The sequence below is a fragment of the Oryctolagus cuniculus genome, chromosome 5, assembly GCF_964237555.1.
Source record: "Oryctolagus cuniculus chromosome 5, mOryCun1.1, whole genome shotgun sequence".
Lineage (NCBI taxonomy): Eukaryota > Metazoa > Chordata > Mammalia > Lagomorpha > Leporidae > Oryctolagus > Oryctolagus cuniculus.
This window is the reverse complement of record NC_091436.1, coordinates 114,257,974-114,277,625: the sequence shown is the minus strand read 5'-3', so window position 1 is coordinate 114,277,625 and position 19,652 is coordinate 114,257,974. Positions and strand designations below refer to the sequence as shown.

At 34.4% G+C, this 19,652-nt stretch overlaps 1 protein-coding gene and 1 long non-coding RNA gene across 5 annotated transcripts in view; one reads left to right on the top strand and one right to left on the bottom strand.

The window, feature by feature from the left end:
* Positions 1-834, bottom strand: part of LOC103349779 (uncharacterized) — a 69,090-nt gene extending 68,256 nt beyond the window's left edge. For 2 of the 3 annotated variants that reach the window (XR_007922944.2, XR_007922945.2), the window contains exon 1: positions 599-834. This is a non-coding gene — a long non-coding RNA (uncharacterized lncRNA). Of the gene's footprint in view, positions 1-325 lie in introns of all 3 variants that reach the window. The other variant, XR_007922946.2, reaches the window with a different exon arrangement.
* The window catches only part of HCRTR2 (hypocretin receptor 2), a 127,492-nt gene that overhangs the window by 78,618 nt on the left and 29,222 nt on the right, over positions 1-19,652 (top strand). For both annotated transcript variants that reach the window (XM_051854630.2, XM_070073932.1), the window contains exons 3-4: positions 720-963; positions 5,720-5,835. In XM_051854630.2, coding sequence (XP_051710590.2) covers positions 720-963; positions 5,720-5,835 — 360 coding nt within the window. The remainder of the gene's footprint in view (positions 1-719; positions 964-5,719; positions 5,836-19,652) is intronic.

Genomic DNA, 19,652 nt, shown 5'->3' with positions numbered 1-19,652 from the left:
TTTTTGAAAACAGATATTAATATGACATGAATCGAAGAGTGAAGGAAGTATGTTTTTAAGTAAGGGTACAATTCAGTGAAGAAAATATTTATAAATAGCTATATACCAAATAATATGACATCCACGCATTTTATGCTACATATTGCATATGTAATATATATTTATTAACTTCCACATATCAGAGAAAACATGTGGAATTTATCTTTCTGTGTCTGGTTAATCTCAATTATTCCAGTTATCTCCACTTCCATGCCTTTCATTGCAAATGTCAAGATTTCATTCTTTTTATCACAGAGTAATATTCCATCCCATTTATATACTACACCTTCTTTATCCAGTCATCAGCTGATGGACATCTAGGTTGATTCCACATCTTTACCATTGTGAATTTAGCTGCAATATACATGTGAGTCCAGGTATCTCTTTCATATGCTGACTTCACTTCCTTTGGATATATTCCCCAAAATGGGACAGCTGAATCACATGGCAGATCTATTTCAGTTTTCTGAGAAAGCTCCATGCTGTTTTCCATAATGGCTGCACTAATTAGCATTTCCATCAACAGTGTATTAGGATTCCCCTTTCTCCACATCCTCACCTTTTGACAGCTTTGAATTTGTTTACCTACTGTGACCATTTTTCTAATGCAGTAAAGACAATGAGTGATCCTTTTGACACCTGATGCTTCTCTTGTACTATGTTCCTTCTTCATTCTCTAGACTGTGTCAGTGTCTGTGTCTGTTCTCACACTGAGCTGCATCGCCTTAGATCGATGGTATGCCATCTGTCATCCTTTGATGTTTAAGAGCACAGCCAAACGGGCCCGGAACAGCATTGTCATCATCTGGATTGTCTCCTGCATCATAATGATTCCTCAGGCCATCGTCATGGAGTGCAGTACCATGCTCCCTGGCTTAGCCAATAAAACCACTCTCTTCACAGTATGTGATGAGCGCTGGGGAGGTAAGTACATTTAAGCCCATGAGCTTGCATTTCTATTACAGCTACAAACTGAAAGTTCGGATTTTCATAGCCACCATAAAATAGGGCTTATATAGTTTATTGGCACTTATAATTCAGTTGCAAAAATATGAAAACCAAGTTAAAACCCAAAATCATGTCTTTTGGAAAATCTATTTGGACTGATTTCTAGCTTTCATATTTTTCAGATAGTCAATGGAATGAAAAGCTTATTTTATAATGTAGACTTAGTCATGTTAGGTTTTCTTAAATTTCCAGAAATACAAATTTAAATATGTAGAAAGTTTACATTATTTGTTCAAGATTATGAAGTAAATATGTACATTTAAATCAAAACTTCCAACTCAAAAGTTAGGATTTTTTTAAATTTATAGAGAGGGTAATTAGATAACATATATTACTTAATATATGTGAGTATGTTTTCTCTAAGGTATTTTAGTAATTAATTTCATTTATGTATACATGATATATAACTTGCATTTATAAATTTTCATTATGTTGCTATGAATAATCAAGTAGCATTAACCTGAGAATCTTGTCATTTATTATGATTTATTATATTAATCCTGTCATTTATTATGATTAAGTAGGCACATTCTATTCAATTACCTTTGAATAATAACTATATACACATAGAAGTTTTTGTAACTCTAGTATTTTATTATTTAACTCTACCATGAAAATTTTCTTGAAAATAAACCACAAGTATTGCTGAATACCTTAACATCCAACTCAGTCTAAATACTTAAATACTTTAGAAAAGTAATTAAAGTGATTTTATATAGTCCATGTTTACTTACAATGTTTAGAGAGGCTTTTATGATGTGGCATTAAATTAATCTGTTTTTTATTATTTTATATTGATTTTGACATTAGTAACTTAATAGCTTAAAAGCCTTCTTCATAGCTTCTTAATGTTTGTTTTTTGAATTCCATGTGTACGAGAACTCTTCAAAAAATTCAAAAATTACATACCCTAAAAACTACACATGGATTTCAGAAAATTTTGGGCACCAAAGCAAATCTGACCTTTGATTCCATTACTCCATGAATTTGAGTTTTTCTACATGTTTTGCTCACTCTTTACTTGAGCACATATGTTCATATTTCTGCAAGTTTAGATTTCTTCCAAAAATTTATTCCCAATTTTTTTTTTGTTTAAAGATTTGTTTGTTTATTTGAAAGTCAAGTTAAAGAGAGAGAGAGAGACAGAGATCTTACATTTGCTGATCCACTCTCCAGAAGGCTGTAACACCAGAGCTGGGCCAGACCAAAGCCAGAAGCCAGGAGCCAGGAACCAGGAGCCACATCCAAGTCTCCCACCTAAGTAGCAAGGGCACAAACATTTGGGTTATACGCTGCAGTTTTCCCCTGGCCATTAGAGGGAGCTGGAGATCACATATGGGATATCCCTATCCCAAGCAGCAGCTTTATCTGGTATGCCACAATGCTGGCCCCCTTTCTTTCATGAATGGTTTGTAAATGCATGATTCCACAAGATAGAACCTATTGAAAGGAAAGCATCTCTCTTTTCCCAAGCACAATCAAAGGAACAATGGTCTCATTACTAATTCATCAGTATTTAAGGAACACTTGTTGTTTGTCAAACACTGGTCTGGATGCTGGGAATTAATAATATATCTCCTGCTGAATCTTACTGACAAATTGTTCTTTGGTAGCTAAAAAATAAAAGTGGAGTCCTTTTTGACAGCCAAAGCAATCATAATCTGGCATATTGTAAGATTTTAAAATTGATTAAAATATATGTACATGTATCCACTAGAACATTTACTAAAAACACCATTAAAAAAGATAACGCTATTAAAGATTCAGGTAAATTATGTAAGTAGTTTAAAAAATGTTCCTGTAAGGAAAAGGGGTGCACACATAGAAGGCAGGGCCTGATTGTGTGCCTAGACTCAATTGAGCGAGTGGAGGAAAACAGGTTTGATAGGTTATGACAGTCCAAATTGAATATTGGGAAATAATATTTCTGCCCATTTAGTCTCTGATAAGGTTAGCATGAAGAAGAAATATTCATAATTTTCAAAAAATCAGGTTAACATGCTACTGAATAATGGACTTTAACTTGTGTGAGTGAAGTGAAATTTTGCCTATTTAATACATGATAATACTATTTAATCTTTGATTTCAGGCTAAAGATCCACATTTGTTCTTCATATATGCCAGGATTTATTTAGAATGGGCTGTTTATCATCTGAGTAGAGACACGGATTTTTAGTAGTTGTCAATCTTCAAAATGGAAGTTAACTAATTAAGGTTATTCTTAAGGGAAACAAATTTGATAAAGCTATATTCTAGGTCACACATAAATGTCTTAAAATATATGGGAGACACTGCTTATCAAGTATAGAAAAATACCAAAGGTATCTTTAACAAACACAATTAAATTTTCAGTGATACATCAGGATTTTCAATTACCTTAGACTGTAAGCATGAAATGAGGGATTTAAGATGATCATGTTTCCCCAATTATCTATTATAATCTCCTTATGAAAACACAATCTATGCTATCCTGGAAGAACAATTTTCTTGAACAACTTTTCTCCATGTAAGTGTTCATTCTTACAATATTCACTTAGCAGTCAAGTGCATAGTTTTCCAACTATTTATACACATGCTAACCACAAAAAACTCCCATCTGTTCAAAACTCCAAACCATTATCACAATGATAACATGCTGAAGAGAGAGAAAATTACCTATCACATCTATCTTCTCCTGTCACTCAATTTAGTCTGAGGCAGGCATCAGAGCTTCACAGGTAGGTAAGTGTTAAAGACATTTTTTATTTGCAAAGTTCATGTGACACTTTCTTCAATACAAATAAAAGTTCCAAGCCACTCAGGTGCCTGGGAAGTGCTGAGGTCACCTACCGGTTCCATTGAAACTGGCCCACCACATATTGCTCAAGTGTAGCACTTCAAAGGGAAAATCTATTTGTTTTTCCTTCAGTTGGGCTGCTTGGATTCTACAACGTTTTATGTAAGTGGCCTGCTGGTACAGGATAAACTTGAAAGGAAGTTAGAAACTGATGACATAGGTGAGTGCATCCTGGGCCAGAGAGAGGATAAAAATGACAACTCAGATTGGTCTCTTAGACCACTTAGCAGCATATGCACTCTGCTTTCCCTTTTGAAGATTTCAGTGGAGAAAAATGTCTATTCTGAGAAAGCTGACAGCGATTTACAAGGAAGAATACAGAAAATAATGTGCTCAAACACAATTGACTCTGGGAGACAAGGCTATGGAATCTAGATTGTGGAGGATATTAAACTTGTGGATATTTTTAAAATGCATTCAGTAAGAGTTAAATGCTTTAATAAGTATTACTGATTACTAAGGTCATTGTTAATCCTGACTATAAGTTGCCCTTAACACAAATTTTATCTCATAAGCAAGCCTTTATCCTCCTATTCACTTTTCTGATGTAATAAAAAGAATAAAATGCATGGAACTGATAGCTTTACCTCTCAATAACTGCATGAAACTAACACCTTGCCAAAATCAAAGGCAAAATAAAGGATTTAATTTTTAGAAATACAAAGCAAAATTTGTTTTGTTATCAATAAATTAGACTCATATTGAATTATTGGATGTAGTATCCATGGAATCTATGCAGAGTTTGTTGTTTCTTGTTTTACGTTGTAGTATAAGTAGATGGTCTACTGTAATGAATTCAAATGCTAGCTTAAGGAAAATGATTTCTAAATCATTTTAAAGTCAATAATAGACATAGTCTAGAAATACTAGAATATTAATTTGATACAACTTAGAAGTTTAAGTCTCTGCCTAAAGAGGCAACATCCCATTTGGACGCTGGTTCGAGTCCCAGCCACTGTACCTCCAATCTAGCTCACTGATAATGTGGCTAGGAAAGCAGCAGAAGATGGCCCAAGTGCTTGGGTCCCTGCACCCACGTGGGAGACCTGGATAAAGCTCCTGGCTCCTGGCTTCTGCCTGGCCTGACCCTAGTCGTTGTGGCCATTTGGGGTGTGAACCAGTGGATGGAAGACTCCTTTCTCCCTCTCTCTCTCTCCCTCTCTCTCTCTCCCTCTCTCTCTCTCCCTCTCTCTCTCCCTCTCTTTCTCTCTCTCTCTCCCTTCTCTCTCTGTATCTCTGCCTTACAAATAAATAAATAAATCTTAAAAAAAAAATGACGCAAAACCTTTAATGAATTGATTGGTTCTCTATTAACTGCCTAATGCATAATAGGTACCTTTTGTGTATTTTAGATTTAAAAATAAAAAAGCACTATAATCTAATTGTGTTTTTGTGAATAAGTGACATGGATATAAACAAAAAAATCCATACTGGATTGAAATTAACTTCAAATATCCCTAAAACTCTTTCCTCATGTGTACAATCATTTACAAGCACAGACATGGCAAGTTTAAAGAACTTTGAGTAAGTGCCTATAAGTTAACAGAAGGAACCACTGGTTGTATTTACTTTCTCCAGATGTTGCCACATTTGTATTTGGAGGTAAAATTAGGAACAGCCTACCAGTTCTTGGGGAATTTATATTCTAGTAAGGAGAAGTAATAAGTAAGCAGTTAAATACTGTAGAGTATTTAACATGAGAATGTAGTGTATAAAACATGCCAAGGGAATCACATAAAGTATAAATTTTTACTTTGAAAAATGTTGATAGATATGTCTGTTAAAATATTCATCCATTGTAACAGGAGATTGCATTGTTTTCAATTTTCATCATAGGTGACATTTACCCCAAGATGTATCACATTTGTTTCTTTCTGGTGACATACATGGCACCACTGTGTCTTATGGTGTTGGCTTATCTACAAATATTTCGTAAACTCTGGTGCCGACAGGTATGTAAATTCCAATAATTTGGTTGTTGTTTCCTTTAGAATATGATAAAAAAAAAACAAAATTTGGGAATTTATTGAACAAACAAGATATGTGCAACAAATGATTGTGATTTCTTCTTATATCAAGGCCCTCACCATGGAAATATGTCGACTATTTTTTAAAGTGGTATTTAGGTAATGAATTTTATGACCTGAAACAGGCCTTTAAATTTATAACCAAATTTAAATCTGTGATTAATTGACTTGACTTTTGTCTATGAAGAAAATTATTAATGAAAAGTAGCAAATAAAAATCCTTCAAAATTTCCTGAGACTAGAAGTCTAAAAGATTATATTTTTGATGAGATTTATGTAACACATTTTACTGTACAGGTTAAATCTACTCTTGAAAATTTTTTATTTTTTAAGTTAAGGAATCAGGTAGAATTGTGAATTCTTAAAACTGTTTTTAGTTTTGAACTGGGATTATTGCAACTGGTTAGATTATTCTGCTATGTCAGTGAAGGTTTGTACTAATCTGCTCAATTATTCAAGCATCAAACATTTATCATGTAGCTTTTGCATACATATCTTACAAAATTTAAAAGTCATTGACAAATTCAAATTACATAGGGGGGCATAGTCAGTTGCAGGGTAGAAGTCACCTTCATAAATATAATAAGGAACAGAGAATCCAAATAAGATGTAGTGAAGGAGTATTTAATCCAAGGCAGTTGGCATTTAAGTTGAACCTTGATGATTCAATAAAAATCATCTACAAATATATGCAGTGGATTTTAAAGGTACAAAGAATATAGCTCAGGCCGCCGCCATGGCTCACCAGGCTAATCCCCCGCCTGCAGCGCCAGCACCCCGGGGTTCTAGTCCTGGTTGGGGCACTGGATTCTGTCCCAGTTGCTCCTCTTCCAGTCCAGCTCTCTGCTGTGGCCTGGGAAGGCAGTGGAGGATGGCCCAGGTCCTTGGGCCCTGCCACCCGCATGGGACACCAGGAGGAAGCACCTGGCTCCTGGCTTCGGATTGCGCGCTGGCCGCAATGCACCAGCCATAGTGGCCACTTGGGGGGTGAACCAACGGAAAAAAGAAAACCATTCTCTCTCTCTCTCTCTCTCTCTCACTGTCTAACTCTGCCTGTCAAAAAGTAAAAATAAAAAAAAGAATATAGCTCAGCCTCATGTAGTCTGTAAATTGTATCCTAAAATGCCACAATTCTTGACGATGCTTTTCTTCCCTTCTCTAATCTTATTGCTAGTTCTTTGTGCTTAGTATGCTTGTGTAAAGCTATGCCATTACTGTTTCCTCTGACATATTTTATCCAACTGAAAAGATTGACTAGAGTCACATTAATTCATTAAAAGGATTTCACAAATTTTTATTTAATCTTTGAGTGTGGAGTTTTATTTGACTTTTATTCAACCCACGCTATTCAAACAATTTTTGAAGAACAAGCAGCACTTGTATTTTCTAACTTTATAGTCACATAATGTCAAAATGTTCCCTTTTTTCTATTTTTGAAAAGCAGACATTTATTTAATTACTTTGTAAGTATTATCAGAGGCAATATTTATTAGCATTCTGTTCCTCAAATCTTTAACTAAAAAGCAAATGTGGACTACTAAAAAATATGAATGATAATTTTCTACATCCCAATTACAGTGTTCCCAGCACTCCCCATACACTCATGAGCCAATGTTTTAGAGTGTTTGTCATTGTGATATCCCACATCCTGGTATCTATTATTGTACCCATCAGTTTTCACTAGGTTATTATATGGTGAACAAAAAGTAGTTTGCGACAACAGTTCTCTCTCACTCCTATTACAGTGGTGAGGATCATGAAGAAGGGAAGTATTCTTCTCTGACAGAACACTTTGTAAGTCACAAGTTGATGAGTTATTCTTATAAACTGGAGATAGATAATCTGGAATGAAAAACTACAGAGAAACACAACTTCATTTGCCCAAGTGTATGAATGCAAATCCTGACTCCGTCACTTAACAGTTACATGAATTATGTCAATCATTTAAATTTTAAATTCCCTTTCCTCTCTTTCATCATCTTTTTTCCTAAAGACTTATTTACTAATTTATTTTAAAGGTAATTATAGATAGAGGAGAGAGAGAGAGAGAGAGAGAGAGAGAGAGAGAGAATGCATTCATCAACTAGTTAACTTCTAAAATGGCTGCAACTGTTGGGACCAGGCTTGGCCAAAACCAGGAGCCAGGAACTCCATCCAGTTCTCCCACATGGGTGGCTGATGCCCAAATACTGTGGCTATCTTCTGCTACTTTCCCAGGCATGTTAGCAGGGAGCTTGATAAGAAATGGAGTGTCCAGGACTTGAACTGGCACTCTGATATGAGTTGCAGGCATCACAAGCAACACATAGCTTTGCAACACAACACCTACCCCTCTTTCATCATCTTTAAAATACTGTGGCATATGATCTGCCTCAGACTTGCTATATGCATTAGATTAATTAATTCAATTGTCTAAAACACAGAAAGTTTCCATTTAATATTTTAGTAGTATCTGTGTTATTTGATTTTTTAACTAGTTCAGCTAATATTTCTAAAAAAACAATCATGCATTGCATTGAAGTTTGTTATTTTTTTAAATAGGCCTCTTTATAGCATTTTTATATTTATGTAGTTAGTTAGTTGAACTTTAGCTGTTCCCATTCTCTGGCTCATTTCACAAATGCCCACAACAGCCAGGATGGGGTCAGGCTAAGCAAGAGACCAGGAACTCAATCAAAGAAGGTGGCAGGGATCCAAGTACTTGAGCCATTGCTTGCTGTCTTGCAGGGTGTACCTTAGCAGGCAGGTAAAATAGAGAACAGAGATGCAATTCAAACCCAGGAGTTCCAATATGGGATGCTGTTGATCTGATTGGAATCTTAAGCAATAAGCCAAACATGGCACATTTAATCGGAATTGTAATGGTTTTGTTATTTGTTTCCTCTAGTTATTAAGATAAAGACACTTTCGTCTTTATATCCCTTCAATTAACCATGGTCAGAACATGTCAGGAGCTCAATATTTGCTTTATAAGCAAAAAATAAATAGAAGAATAAGAGAAGTTCTGTGAAAGTTTATAAAGAATGACATAAGAAAATTCATTGCCCAGATACTCAAAGAAAAGTTTTGAGAAAAACTGGAATTTGAAAAAAATGCTTTGATGGGGAAAAATGATTTAATGAGCAAGTAGAAACAAAGACATTTTAGAGTCAGATAGAGATTTTCACTGAGAATTTTCATTATTAAGAGTGTATTCAATCTCCATGTATTTCTAGCTAGTGTTCATTAAATATATATATACATATATATATATATAATGCATACTATTCAATTTACAAGTTGACCAACCTTTAAAACTCTTTGAAGCTTTTATATTGGTCTGTTTCTTGTCACTGTAACCCCAAAACTTAGTATCTTACACAGAAAAATTATTCCAAAACTGTTTGTTGAGTAAATGCTGACTACTAAATCCCAAACAATTTATATTTCCATTACTGATGCTTGTAGTTGCCAATTTCCCACACTCTAACAGAAATTTAAAATTGTGCTGCAGATTTAGAAGTAATCTACATTCTTTTGACATGTTGTCCTGCTTAGTCCAAGTCACATGGTTCAGAAGATTTGCAGCAAAATGCCTGAGCTGTGAAACTGAAAACATTTACAACCCATTGGAATGGAAAATGGCAAGTTTAGCTGAGTTCACTTTTGCAGGCACAATAAAAGTAAATTAACCCCAAATGGGTAATTATGTAGAATTCTGCTTGAGCAACTCTCAGTTTCCAACTGTTAGTGTCTATAAACAGGATTGTAAGGCAATATGTGTGCAATAGGCTATATCAAGTGAGCCATCAACTGAAGAACCTGTCCTATTTGCGTTAAATTACAGAGATCCATGAAATCTGTTGTATACTTTTAAATTAGTATGTATAAGATTATTAGTGATCACATTTTGTGCCCTTGTTTGACTTCCTGAAGAACTTTAAGCTTCACTCAAGGAATTAGTTAATGCTTTGCTTAATCAATTTTTAAGTTCTCTCATTGACAGTGTGTCTCAGAATTCTATCAAAAAACCCTACAGACAACTCTGTAAAACTCATCTTTTTAAGAACTTTTTATTTTTTTATTTATATAAGGTGAACAAATTTTATGTGTTTTATATATACAGATTTAGGGCCACAGTGATATTTTGTCACTACCCTCCATCCCACCCACATTTCTACCCTCCCACCTCCTTGCTTTCTTATTCTTTCTTTGAATTTTTATAAAGACACACTTTCAGTTTATTTAATAATCATAAGCTTAATTCTCACTAAGTAAAAATTCAAAAAAATAGCAACACCACTGTTACTCAACAGTATAGAAATGGGCTATAAGCATATATATATATATATATATATATATAAATGAATTACATTTTTTGTACTCTATCAATTACCACAGATCAGGGAAAACATGATATTGGTATTTTGGAGACTAATTTATTTCACTAAGCATAATGGGTTCCAGTTGCATCCATTTTGTTGCAAAAGACAGGATTTCATTCTTTTTTTAATGGCTCTAAGTAGTATTCCATATTGTATATACACCACAATTTCTTTATCAAGTCATCAGTTGATGAACATCTGGGTTGATTCCATAAATTTGCTATTGTGAATTGAACTTCAATAAACATGATGTTGTTTTCTTTGGGTAAATTCCCAGGAGGGGATTGCTGGGTCATACAGTATATCTATTTTGAGTTTTCTGAGGTACCTCCGTAATGGCTGTACTGATTTACATTCCCACCAACAATGTAGTACGTTACATTTTCCCCTAATCCTTGCCAGCATGTATGTATGTATATAAGTATTTATTTATTTATTTATTTATTATTTGATTTCCATATGAGAGCCATTTTAACTGGGGTTGGAGGTGAAATATTGCAATTTTGATTTGCATTTCCCTGATGGCTAGTGATCCTAAGCATTTTTTCTTGTTCCTGTTGCTATTTGCATTTCATTCTTCGAAAAATGTCTGTTCATGCCCTGTGCCCGTTTCTTAACTACATTTTTGTTTGTTTATCTGTTTGCTTTTGTTGAGTTTTTTTGAACTCTCAATAGATTTTAAGTATAAATCCCTTATCGGTTGCATAGTTGGTAAATATTTTCTCCCATTCTGTTGGTTGCCTCTTTATTTGGTTGAATGTTTCTTTTGCAGTGCAAAAGCTTCTTAGATTGATGTAATCCCTTTTATCTATTTTTTTAAATGTCTGGTTTTCTGGGGTCTTTCCAGGAAGTCTTCGCTAAAGATAATGCCTTAAAGAGTGTCCCTGAGGTTTTCCTCTAGTAATTTGATGGTATCAGGTTGTAGATTCAGCTCCCCGATCCATTTTTAGTTGATTTTGGTATACAATGTAAAGTAGGGATCTCACTTCTGCATACAGAGAACCAATTTTCCCAGCATGATTTATTGAAGAGACCATTCTTTCTCTAGGGATTGATTTTAGCTCCTTTGTCAAAATAGTTGGTTGTGGATACATGGAGTGATTTCTGTGGCTTCTATTTAGTTACATTTGTCTCCTAGTCTATTTTTGTGCCAATCTCTGGTTGTTTTGATTATAACTGCCCTGTAGTATGTCTTTAAATCTGGGATTTAAAGCTTTTTGTTGTTGTTGTTGCTTTTTAAGATTGCTTTAGCTTTTCAGGATTGTCTGTGTTTCCATTGGAATTTTAGCATAATTTTTTTTTAGATCTGAAAAGGATGTTATTGGTATTTTCATTGGTATTGCAATGAATGTGTAAATTGCTATTGGTTGTAAGGACCTTTTGATGATGTTAATTCTTTCAATCCACAAACAGAATTTTTCACCCTTTTCATGTATCTTCTTTTATTTCTTTCTTTAATATTTTATAATTTTCACTATAGAAATCTTTCACCTGCTTTGTTAAATTTATCCAAGCTACTTAATTTTTGTGGATTTTTTGGAATGGTACTGACCTTACAATTTCTTTCTCAGATATGGCACTGTCAGTGTATACAAAGGCTATTGATGTTTGCATGTTGATTTTATATCCTGGAACTTTACCAAACTCTCTTATGAATTCCAATAGTTTCAGTGGAGTCTTTTGGTTTCCCTATATGTAGATTCATGTCATCTGCAAGCAGGGATAATTTGACTTACTCTTTTCCAATTTGTATTCTTTAGATCTTTTTTTTCTTGCCTAATGGCTCTGGCTAAAACTTCCAGAATTATATTGAAAACCAATGCTGGAAGTAGACATCCTTGTCATGTCCCAGGTCTTAGTGGAAACGCTTTTACCCACTCAATAGGATGGTGGCTATATGTTTGTCATATATTTCCTTGTTTGGGTTAAGGAATATTCTATACCCAATTTACTTAAGATTTTTATCATGATAAGATGTTGTATTTGATCCAGTGCTTTCTCTTCATCTTTTGAGATAATCACATAGTTTTTATTTTCCAATTTCTTTGTGTAATGTATCATTGTTATTGATTTGTGAGTGTTGAACCATCCCTGCATACCAGACACAAATCACAGTTGGTCTGGGTGAATGATCTATCTGATGTGTTGTTGTCTTCAATTAGCTTGTATTTTGTTGAGTATTTTTGCATGTATATTCATCAGGGTTATTGGTCTATAGTTCTCTTTCTATGTTGGATCTTTTTTGGTATTGGAATTAAGGTGATACTGACCTCACAGAAAGAGTTTGAGAGAATTCCCTACCTTTAAATTGTTTTGAATAATTAGAGAGGAATTGAAATTAGTTCTTTAAAAGTTTGGTAGAATTCAGCAGTGAAGCCTTCAAGTCCTGAGCTTTTCGTTGATAGCAGGGTCTTTTTCACTGACTCAATCTCCATCTAAATTATTTGTCTGTTTAAGTTTTCTCTGTCTTCGTGACTTATTTTTGGTAGAGTGTATGTGTCCAGAAATCTATCTATTTCTTCTGTATTTTACAATTATAGCTGTTTTGTAGTAATTCCTGATGGCTCTTTTGGTTTCTTTGGTGTCCATTGTACCCCTCTGATTTTATTAATTTGCGTTTTCTCACTTTTTATTTTTAGTTAGTTGGTACAATAATGTATCAATTTTATTTTTTTCAAAAAAACAGGTCTTCATTTCACTGATCTTTTGTATCTTTTTTGAATCTCATTTTCATTTATTCTCTAATTTTAATAATTTCTTTCCTCTTGCTAATTTTGGTTATGGTTTGTTGTTGTTTTTCAAAGTCCCTGAGATGCATTGATAGCTCACACATTTGATGCCTTTCCAATTTCTGTATGTAGGTACTAATTGCTATAAATATCCTTCATAATACTGCTTTTGCAGTATCCCAAAGGTTTTGATATGCTGTGCTATAATATTCATTCATTTCCAGGAATTGTTTCTTTCCATATTTATTTCTTCTATTACCTACTGTTCATTCAGGAGTACACTGCTCAGTCTACATGTATTTGCATATTTTCTGGATTTTGTGAAGTTGTTAATTGCCAGCTTTATTCCATTGTGGTCATAAAATGATACATTTTATTTCTTTTTTTTGAATTTGTTTAAATTTGCTTTATTCCCAGGTATATGGTTTATCCTAGAGAAAGTTCCATGTACTGTTGAATAGAATGTGTATTCTGCATCTCTGTGAAGAAATATTCTTTAAATATCAATTAGGTCCATTTGGTCAACAGTGTAAAATTTCTTAGTCATATGCATATGAGCCACTGTATCCTGTACTTGCCTTTTAAGATGGTGCTTTCTCCCTGCTATTCACCTGGAACCCTTTTGTTCAGGGTGATAGGAAGCCTGCAATGTTCTCTTCAAAGGGTTTAGGTAGGCACCCTGCCCCCATCTAGTGTTCCAGGTCAGACTGAAAGTCTATGTGGCTCACAGGGTTCTCCCTCAGGCAATATCACCAATGACATGAGCTGTCACAGTCTCCTCTGATTCCTCTTTAAGAAGCAAGAACTTTTTAAAATCATAGCATGCTTGGCCCTGTATCAAGCATTCTTCCCAGTTCTGTGCCTTATATAATTCAACTCTTAAGCATCAGTCATCAAGTGACTTAGGTTAATTTATTCCAAAATATGTGTTAAGTACTTACTATTTATCTGGTATTAAATGTAGCACTAGTAATAAAACGTAATAAAAACCACAATATCTTTTTATTTAAATACTAATTTATTTATTTTAAAAGGGGGAGTTACAGAAAAACAGACACAGAGAGAGCCATCTTCTATCCACAGGTTCACTCCGCATATGGCCACAATGGCTAGGGATGGGCCAGGTCACAGCTGGGAGCCAGGAACTTCATCCACGTAACCACATGGATGGCAGGGTCTCAAATACTTGAGCCATCTTCTGCTTCTTTTCTCAGGCCATTAGCAGGAGCTGGATCAGAAGTGGAGAAGCTAGGGTTTGAACCAGCACTCATATGGATTGACAGCATCATAGGTAGTGACTTTGCCTGCTACACCACAATCTACTCCCCAACTACTTGTAATGGACTTACTCTTCTCAGCTTTTACCACAGTCTCCTTTGATGACATTCATTGTTCAAAATTCTTCATCAAAAATAATTTAAATAATAATAAGTTGAAGACAAATCAGTCTAGCTTGAGGAAGTGAATAGCAAAATATAATTGCAAAGAAGGAATCAGGAACATAGTAACTCAAATCCATGCAAAGAAACAAACACTAATAAAAGTAGTAATAAAGGTAAATAGAAATAAATAGTACAAACATTTTTGTTTCTAATTTTTTCCTTCCATGTCTGAATTAAAAGACAATTGTATGAAAATTTGGCTATAAAACTGTGAAGATATGATGTATAAATATGTAATTTCAATGAAGGAAGAGGGAATGCAACTATATTAGGGCACACTTAAAGCATGCCATTAAAACTAAGTTGGTATTAATTCAAAGTATTGTTTAGATTAAGTTGTTCTTTGCATTCCCAATTGTAACCATTTAGAAAATATTTTTAAATAGTAAAAGAAAAAAGGGAATTAAATCTAATTTCATTAAAATATCTAGCTGACACAAACTCAAACTAAAGATACACAGCAGATACTATACAGAGAAAACAATTAAGAAAATGGAACATATAAATTATACCTCTTCAATTACATTAAACATAAATGAAAGAAACATTCCAATAAAATTAAATAGATTGGAGAAACAGGCAAACCAACCAATCAACAACAACAAAAAATTGATCTCACTTTATGCTATATATAAGAGACACAGATTATGCTTAAAAGTACAAGTAGATGAAAAACAATCAAACCAGAAAAAGATGTTCTAGGCAAACGATACCTAAAAGACAGCTGAAGTAGGAAAACTGTTAGCAAAAGAGATTTTAACAAAAATATTGCCACAGATAGAGAGGATAGTTCACAATGATGAAATCCATTAGGAAGTTGTAAAATTATAAACATATGCACTTAACAACTGAAATGCAAAATACAACAGACAAAATCTAATTGAATTATAGCAATAAATACACAATTCAATAATTACAGTTGATAAACTCATGGGGCACTAAATAAAAAAGCTTTGAGAAAATACAGGATTTTAACAAAATTACCAACCACAGAACATAGCTGATATCTATAAAACATTACTTAAGGGAATCGAGTTTATAATCGACTAATAAACTCATGTATATGCTCACTTGATTTTTGAGAAGGGTTCCAACATGTTTCATGGAGTAATCATAGCCTCGTCAGTAGACGGTGCTAGCCCATCTGTCTGTCAACATGCAGAAGAATCACATTGAACGCCCATCCCTCCTTCACACACACACACACACACACACACACACAAAGACTTCCCACTTCACATCATACTAACAATTTAACTCAAAATGAATCATAAACTTAAATATAAGGGCTAATACTAGAAATAAATCCCAGAATAAAACAGGAGTAAATCACTATGACTTTGGTTTAGGCAAAATGTTCTTACATATGACAACAAAAGCAAAAACAAAATGACAAAATAAGTAAATTAGACATTATCAAAATTAAAACTTTTGTGTTTCAAAGTATATCATGAATAAAGTAAAAAGACAACCCAAAGAATGACAGAAAGTACTGGCAGATCATATATCTGTTCAGAGGTTTGTATGTAACAGAATATGCAACAATTCTTAAGAATCAACAACTGAAAAAAATAAACTAATTAAAATTGGGCAAAGAAGGTTAAGTTTGACCTAGCACTTAAGGTAAGGGTTAAGACAAACACATACCATATTAGAGTGCTTAGATGTGAGTTCTTGGTCTTCTCCCAATTCTAGATTCCTGTTAATGTACATCCTGTGATACAGCAGGTGATGGATTAGGTAGTTGGGTATCTGCCACCCATTTGGGAGACATGGATCAAATTCCTGGCTCCTTGATTTTTTTCTGGACCAGCATCAGCAATCGCTGACATTCAGAGAGTGAATCAGCATGTGGAAAATCTCTCTCTCTTTCTCTTCCCCTCTCTCTAAAGTAAATAAATAAAATCTGATAATAAGTAGGCGAAGATGGAGCAGGAGTCTAGCCTACTGGTAAAGAGCCCTGTGGTTCCACAATGGAGTGCCTGGGTTCTCCTGAGAGTTCCTGGCTCCAGCTCCTGGTGACAGCTTGTTGCTAATGCAGACTCTGGGAGGCAGCAGGTGATGGCTCATGTAATTGAGATCCTGCCACCCATGTTGGAACCTGGACTGAGTACCTGGCTCCTGGCTTTGGTTCATGCTCAGACTCAGCCTTTGTTAGGCATTTGTGGAGAGTATGGGGGCAATCTCTCTTTCTTTCTCTTTCTCTCAAGTAAAAATACATTAATAAACTATATTTTCAAAAAATAAACAAAGATTTGAAAATAACTTCTCCAAAGAATATACCCAAATTGCTAACAAATATTTTTAAAAAAAGATGTTCAACATCATTAAACATTAGAGAAATGCAAATAAAAACTGCAATGGCGCACCTTTTGACATTCAGTAAGGACTATTAAAAATAAAAATGGAAGAGAATAACAAATGGTGATGATGTGGAGAAATTGAAATCTCTATACATTGCCTGGTGGGAATACAAATGATACAGTTACTTAGAAAGGCAATTTCACAGTGCTTAAACATCTTAAGCAATGAATTTAACAAGTGGCTTATAATTATGATCTATATCTCCATCAGAACTGAAAATGTATCCATACAAAAATGTGTATGAGTGTTCATACCATCACAACACATAGTAGCCAAAAATGGGAGAAAGCTTTAATGAGTGTCTATCAGTGGATGGATAGATAAAAATAACTGGTATATGCACACAATAAAATATTATTCAGGTGTAAAAGGGTATGGAGTATTATATTATACAGGTGAGTCTTGAAAACTTTATGGTATGTGAAAGGAGCTAAACAAACATATATGATTCTACTTATATGAAATACTGAGAATAGGAAAACTGATAGAGCCAAAGTTTCATGCTTGACAGGAGCTGCAGGATTGGACAATGGGAAATGAGTGCTAATGAATCTGGAACTCCTTTTTAGGGTAAGGAATATCTTCTGGCATCAGAAGACAACAGTGTAGTGATTGCACAACTCTGTGAATATACTAAAATCCACTTAGTTGTACTCCTTAAATGGATAAATTTATGGTATGTTAATTATATCTCAATAAATCTGTTTTTATAAAGGAAAGAACAGCAAATGATGAATACGTTCAAGTAAAAAAAAATTAAAAGGCGGAGGGAATGTCTTTTAGAAAATTCTGCTGTAACTGCTGGGACAAAAAGCCAGGTTAATCATATGATCTGACATGATATAAGGAAAGTGTTTAGTGGGGACTCTCCAGGATTTGTTTATTAGTAATATTTTAAGGTTGATAGACGTGTAGAACAAGAAAGAGCCAGTAGCAAAAATTATGTATCAGATACCAGAAACGAGAGGGGAAACCAGTTTCTGTACAGAAAAGCTGATAGAGTGTGCAATGGAACGACTTTGAGAGACAATGGATCTGGAGATGGACAAGGGACAGGAAGCAGGGTTAGGGGTGGGATATAGGAGAGAACTGGGAGTAGTAGCTGGGATCCATAAGAACTATGTGAAGACTCTGAAAATAGAACTATTTATTATGAGAATGGAAGAATGGAAGAAGAACATTGTTATAGTCCTCAGCAAAAGAATTTAGGGTGTGGACCATAATAACAGAGCAGCAGCAAGGTCAAGAAAAGCTTCACGAAGTCACGGAGTTTAATATCAATTCACTGAGGGTTGGCGCAAAATCATCATCTCCTTGCCAAATAGCGAAATGTAAGGAGGCCGATGTTTTATATGAGAGAGTCAGTGTCCATTAAGCGTCTGTGTACCCAACCACTGTCAACAAATGGGTAATGAGTCAGGGAATAAAGGAAAGGTGAGACTTATCTCTTAGAGCAGGCAATTGTTGAGTGCTAAGAAAATGCATCAGCCAAACTCTCAGACTTTGTTTCTCCTCCCAGATAAAATCCATAATGTTCATTTGTGGTCTCCATCTCCTCACCACCTCTGACTCCCATTGATTTCTTGGCCACTTTCATTCTGGTTTCAAGTTCCATCACTACAACACAACTTTCATTAAAGCCACCAATGATTTTCAAAGGAATGATTTCCTAAAGTCTTGCCCTGTCTTTTGGCAACAATAAACAATGGTTCAAGGTTTCATTGTTCACAAACTCCCTTTTCACAGGCTTACTCTCAGCCTCTTTGCTTCTCCTTGCTTTGAATGCTTATTGTCTTCTTCCTGGATATTAAATAATGCTTTATTAGGTCCCTCAACAACTCCATACACTGTTTTAGGTGGTCTTGTTCCCAGGTATTTTTTCAATGATAAACAAATAAATATATATGTATTTGCAATTAATTTTATATATATCAGACTAGTCCTCTTATTTACAAAGAATCATACATAAACAGAGACACTCACTGTATCTTTCAAAAAGTCTTGAAATCAAATTATATAGGTCCTCCTACATTTTATTTAAAAAAAATATATAAACTTCAGTTGGGCCAGTGCTGTGGAATAGTAGGCTAAGACTCCACCTGTGGTTCTAGCATCCCATATGGGTAGCAATTCGAGACTCCACTACTCCTCTTCTAGTCCAGATTTCTGCTATGGCCTGGGAAAGCAGTAGGAGATGGTGCAAGTCCTTGGGCCCCTGCACATGCGTGGGAGACCCAGAAGAAGCTCCAGGTTCCTGGCTTCCGATCAGCCCAGCTCTGGCCTTTGTGGCCATTTGGGGAGTGAATCAGAGAATGGAAGACCTTTCTCTGTCACTCCTTCTCTCTATCTTTAACTCTACCTCTCAAATAAATAAATAAAAACTTAAAAAAAAAAAAAGCTCAGCTCTGCAGATATCTTTATTTTTATAAAAATTTAATCAATGCTTCAATTAAATAGACTGCTATGATTTTAGTGGAATTGATTGCATTCAATCTATGGATAAATTTGGAAAGATTACCTTATTAACAATATCACATCTTTTAATCCACATTTATATTGAATTTATTCATTTTTATTTCAGCCTTAATATCTCTCATCCATGTTTCATAATGTCAGGTATACATGTTTTACCAACGTATTTTTAAATGTCCTCCTAAAATACATACTTTGTTATAGAAATTTTTGCTCTGTAATTTAATTTTCCTTTTTGTTTATTGCTAGTATATTTTATACAATTGATTTTTGTTTATAACCTTGTGTCTTCCATCTTGCTAAATTCTTTTTTTCTGGTGGACATTTTGTAGATTCCTTAGGATTATTTTTTGTTAAGGGATAGTTTTTTC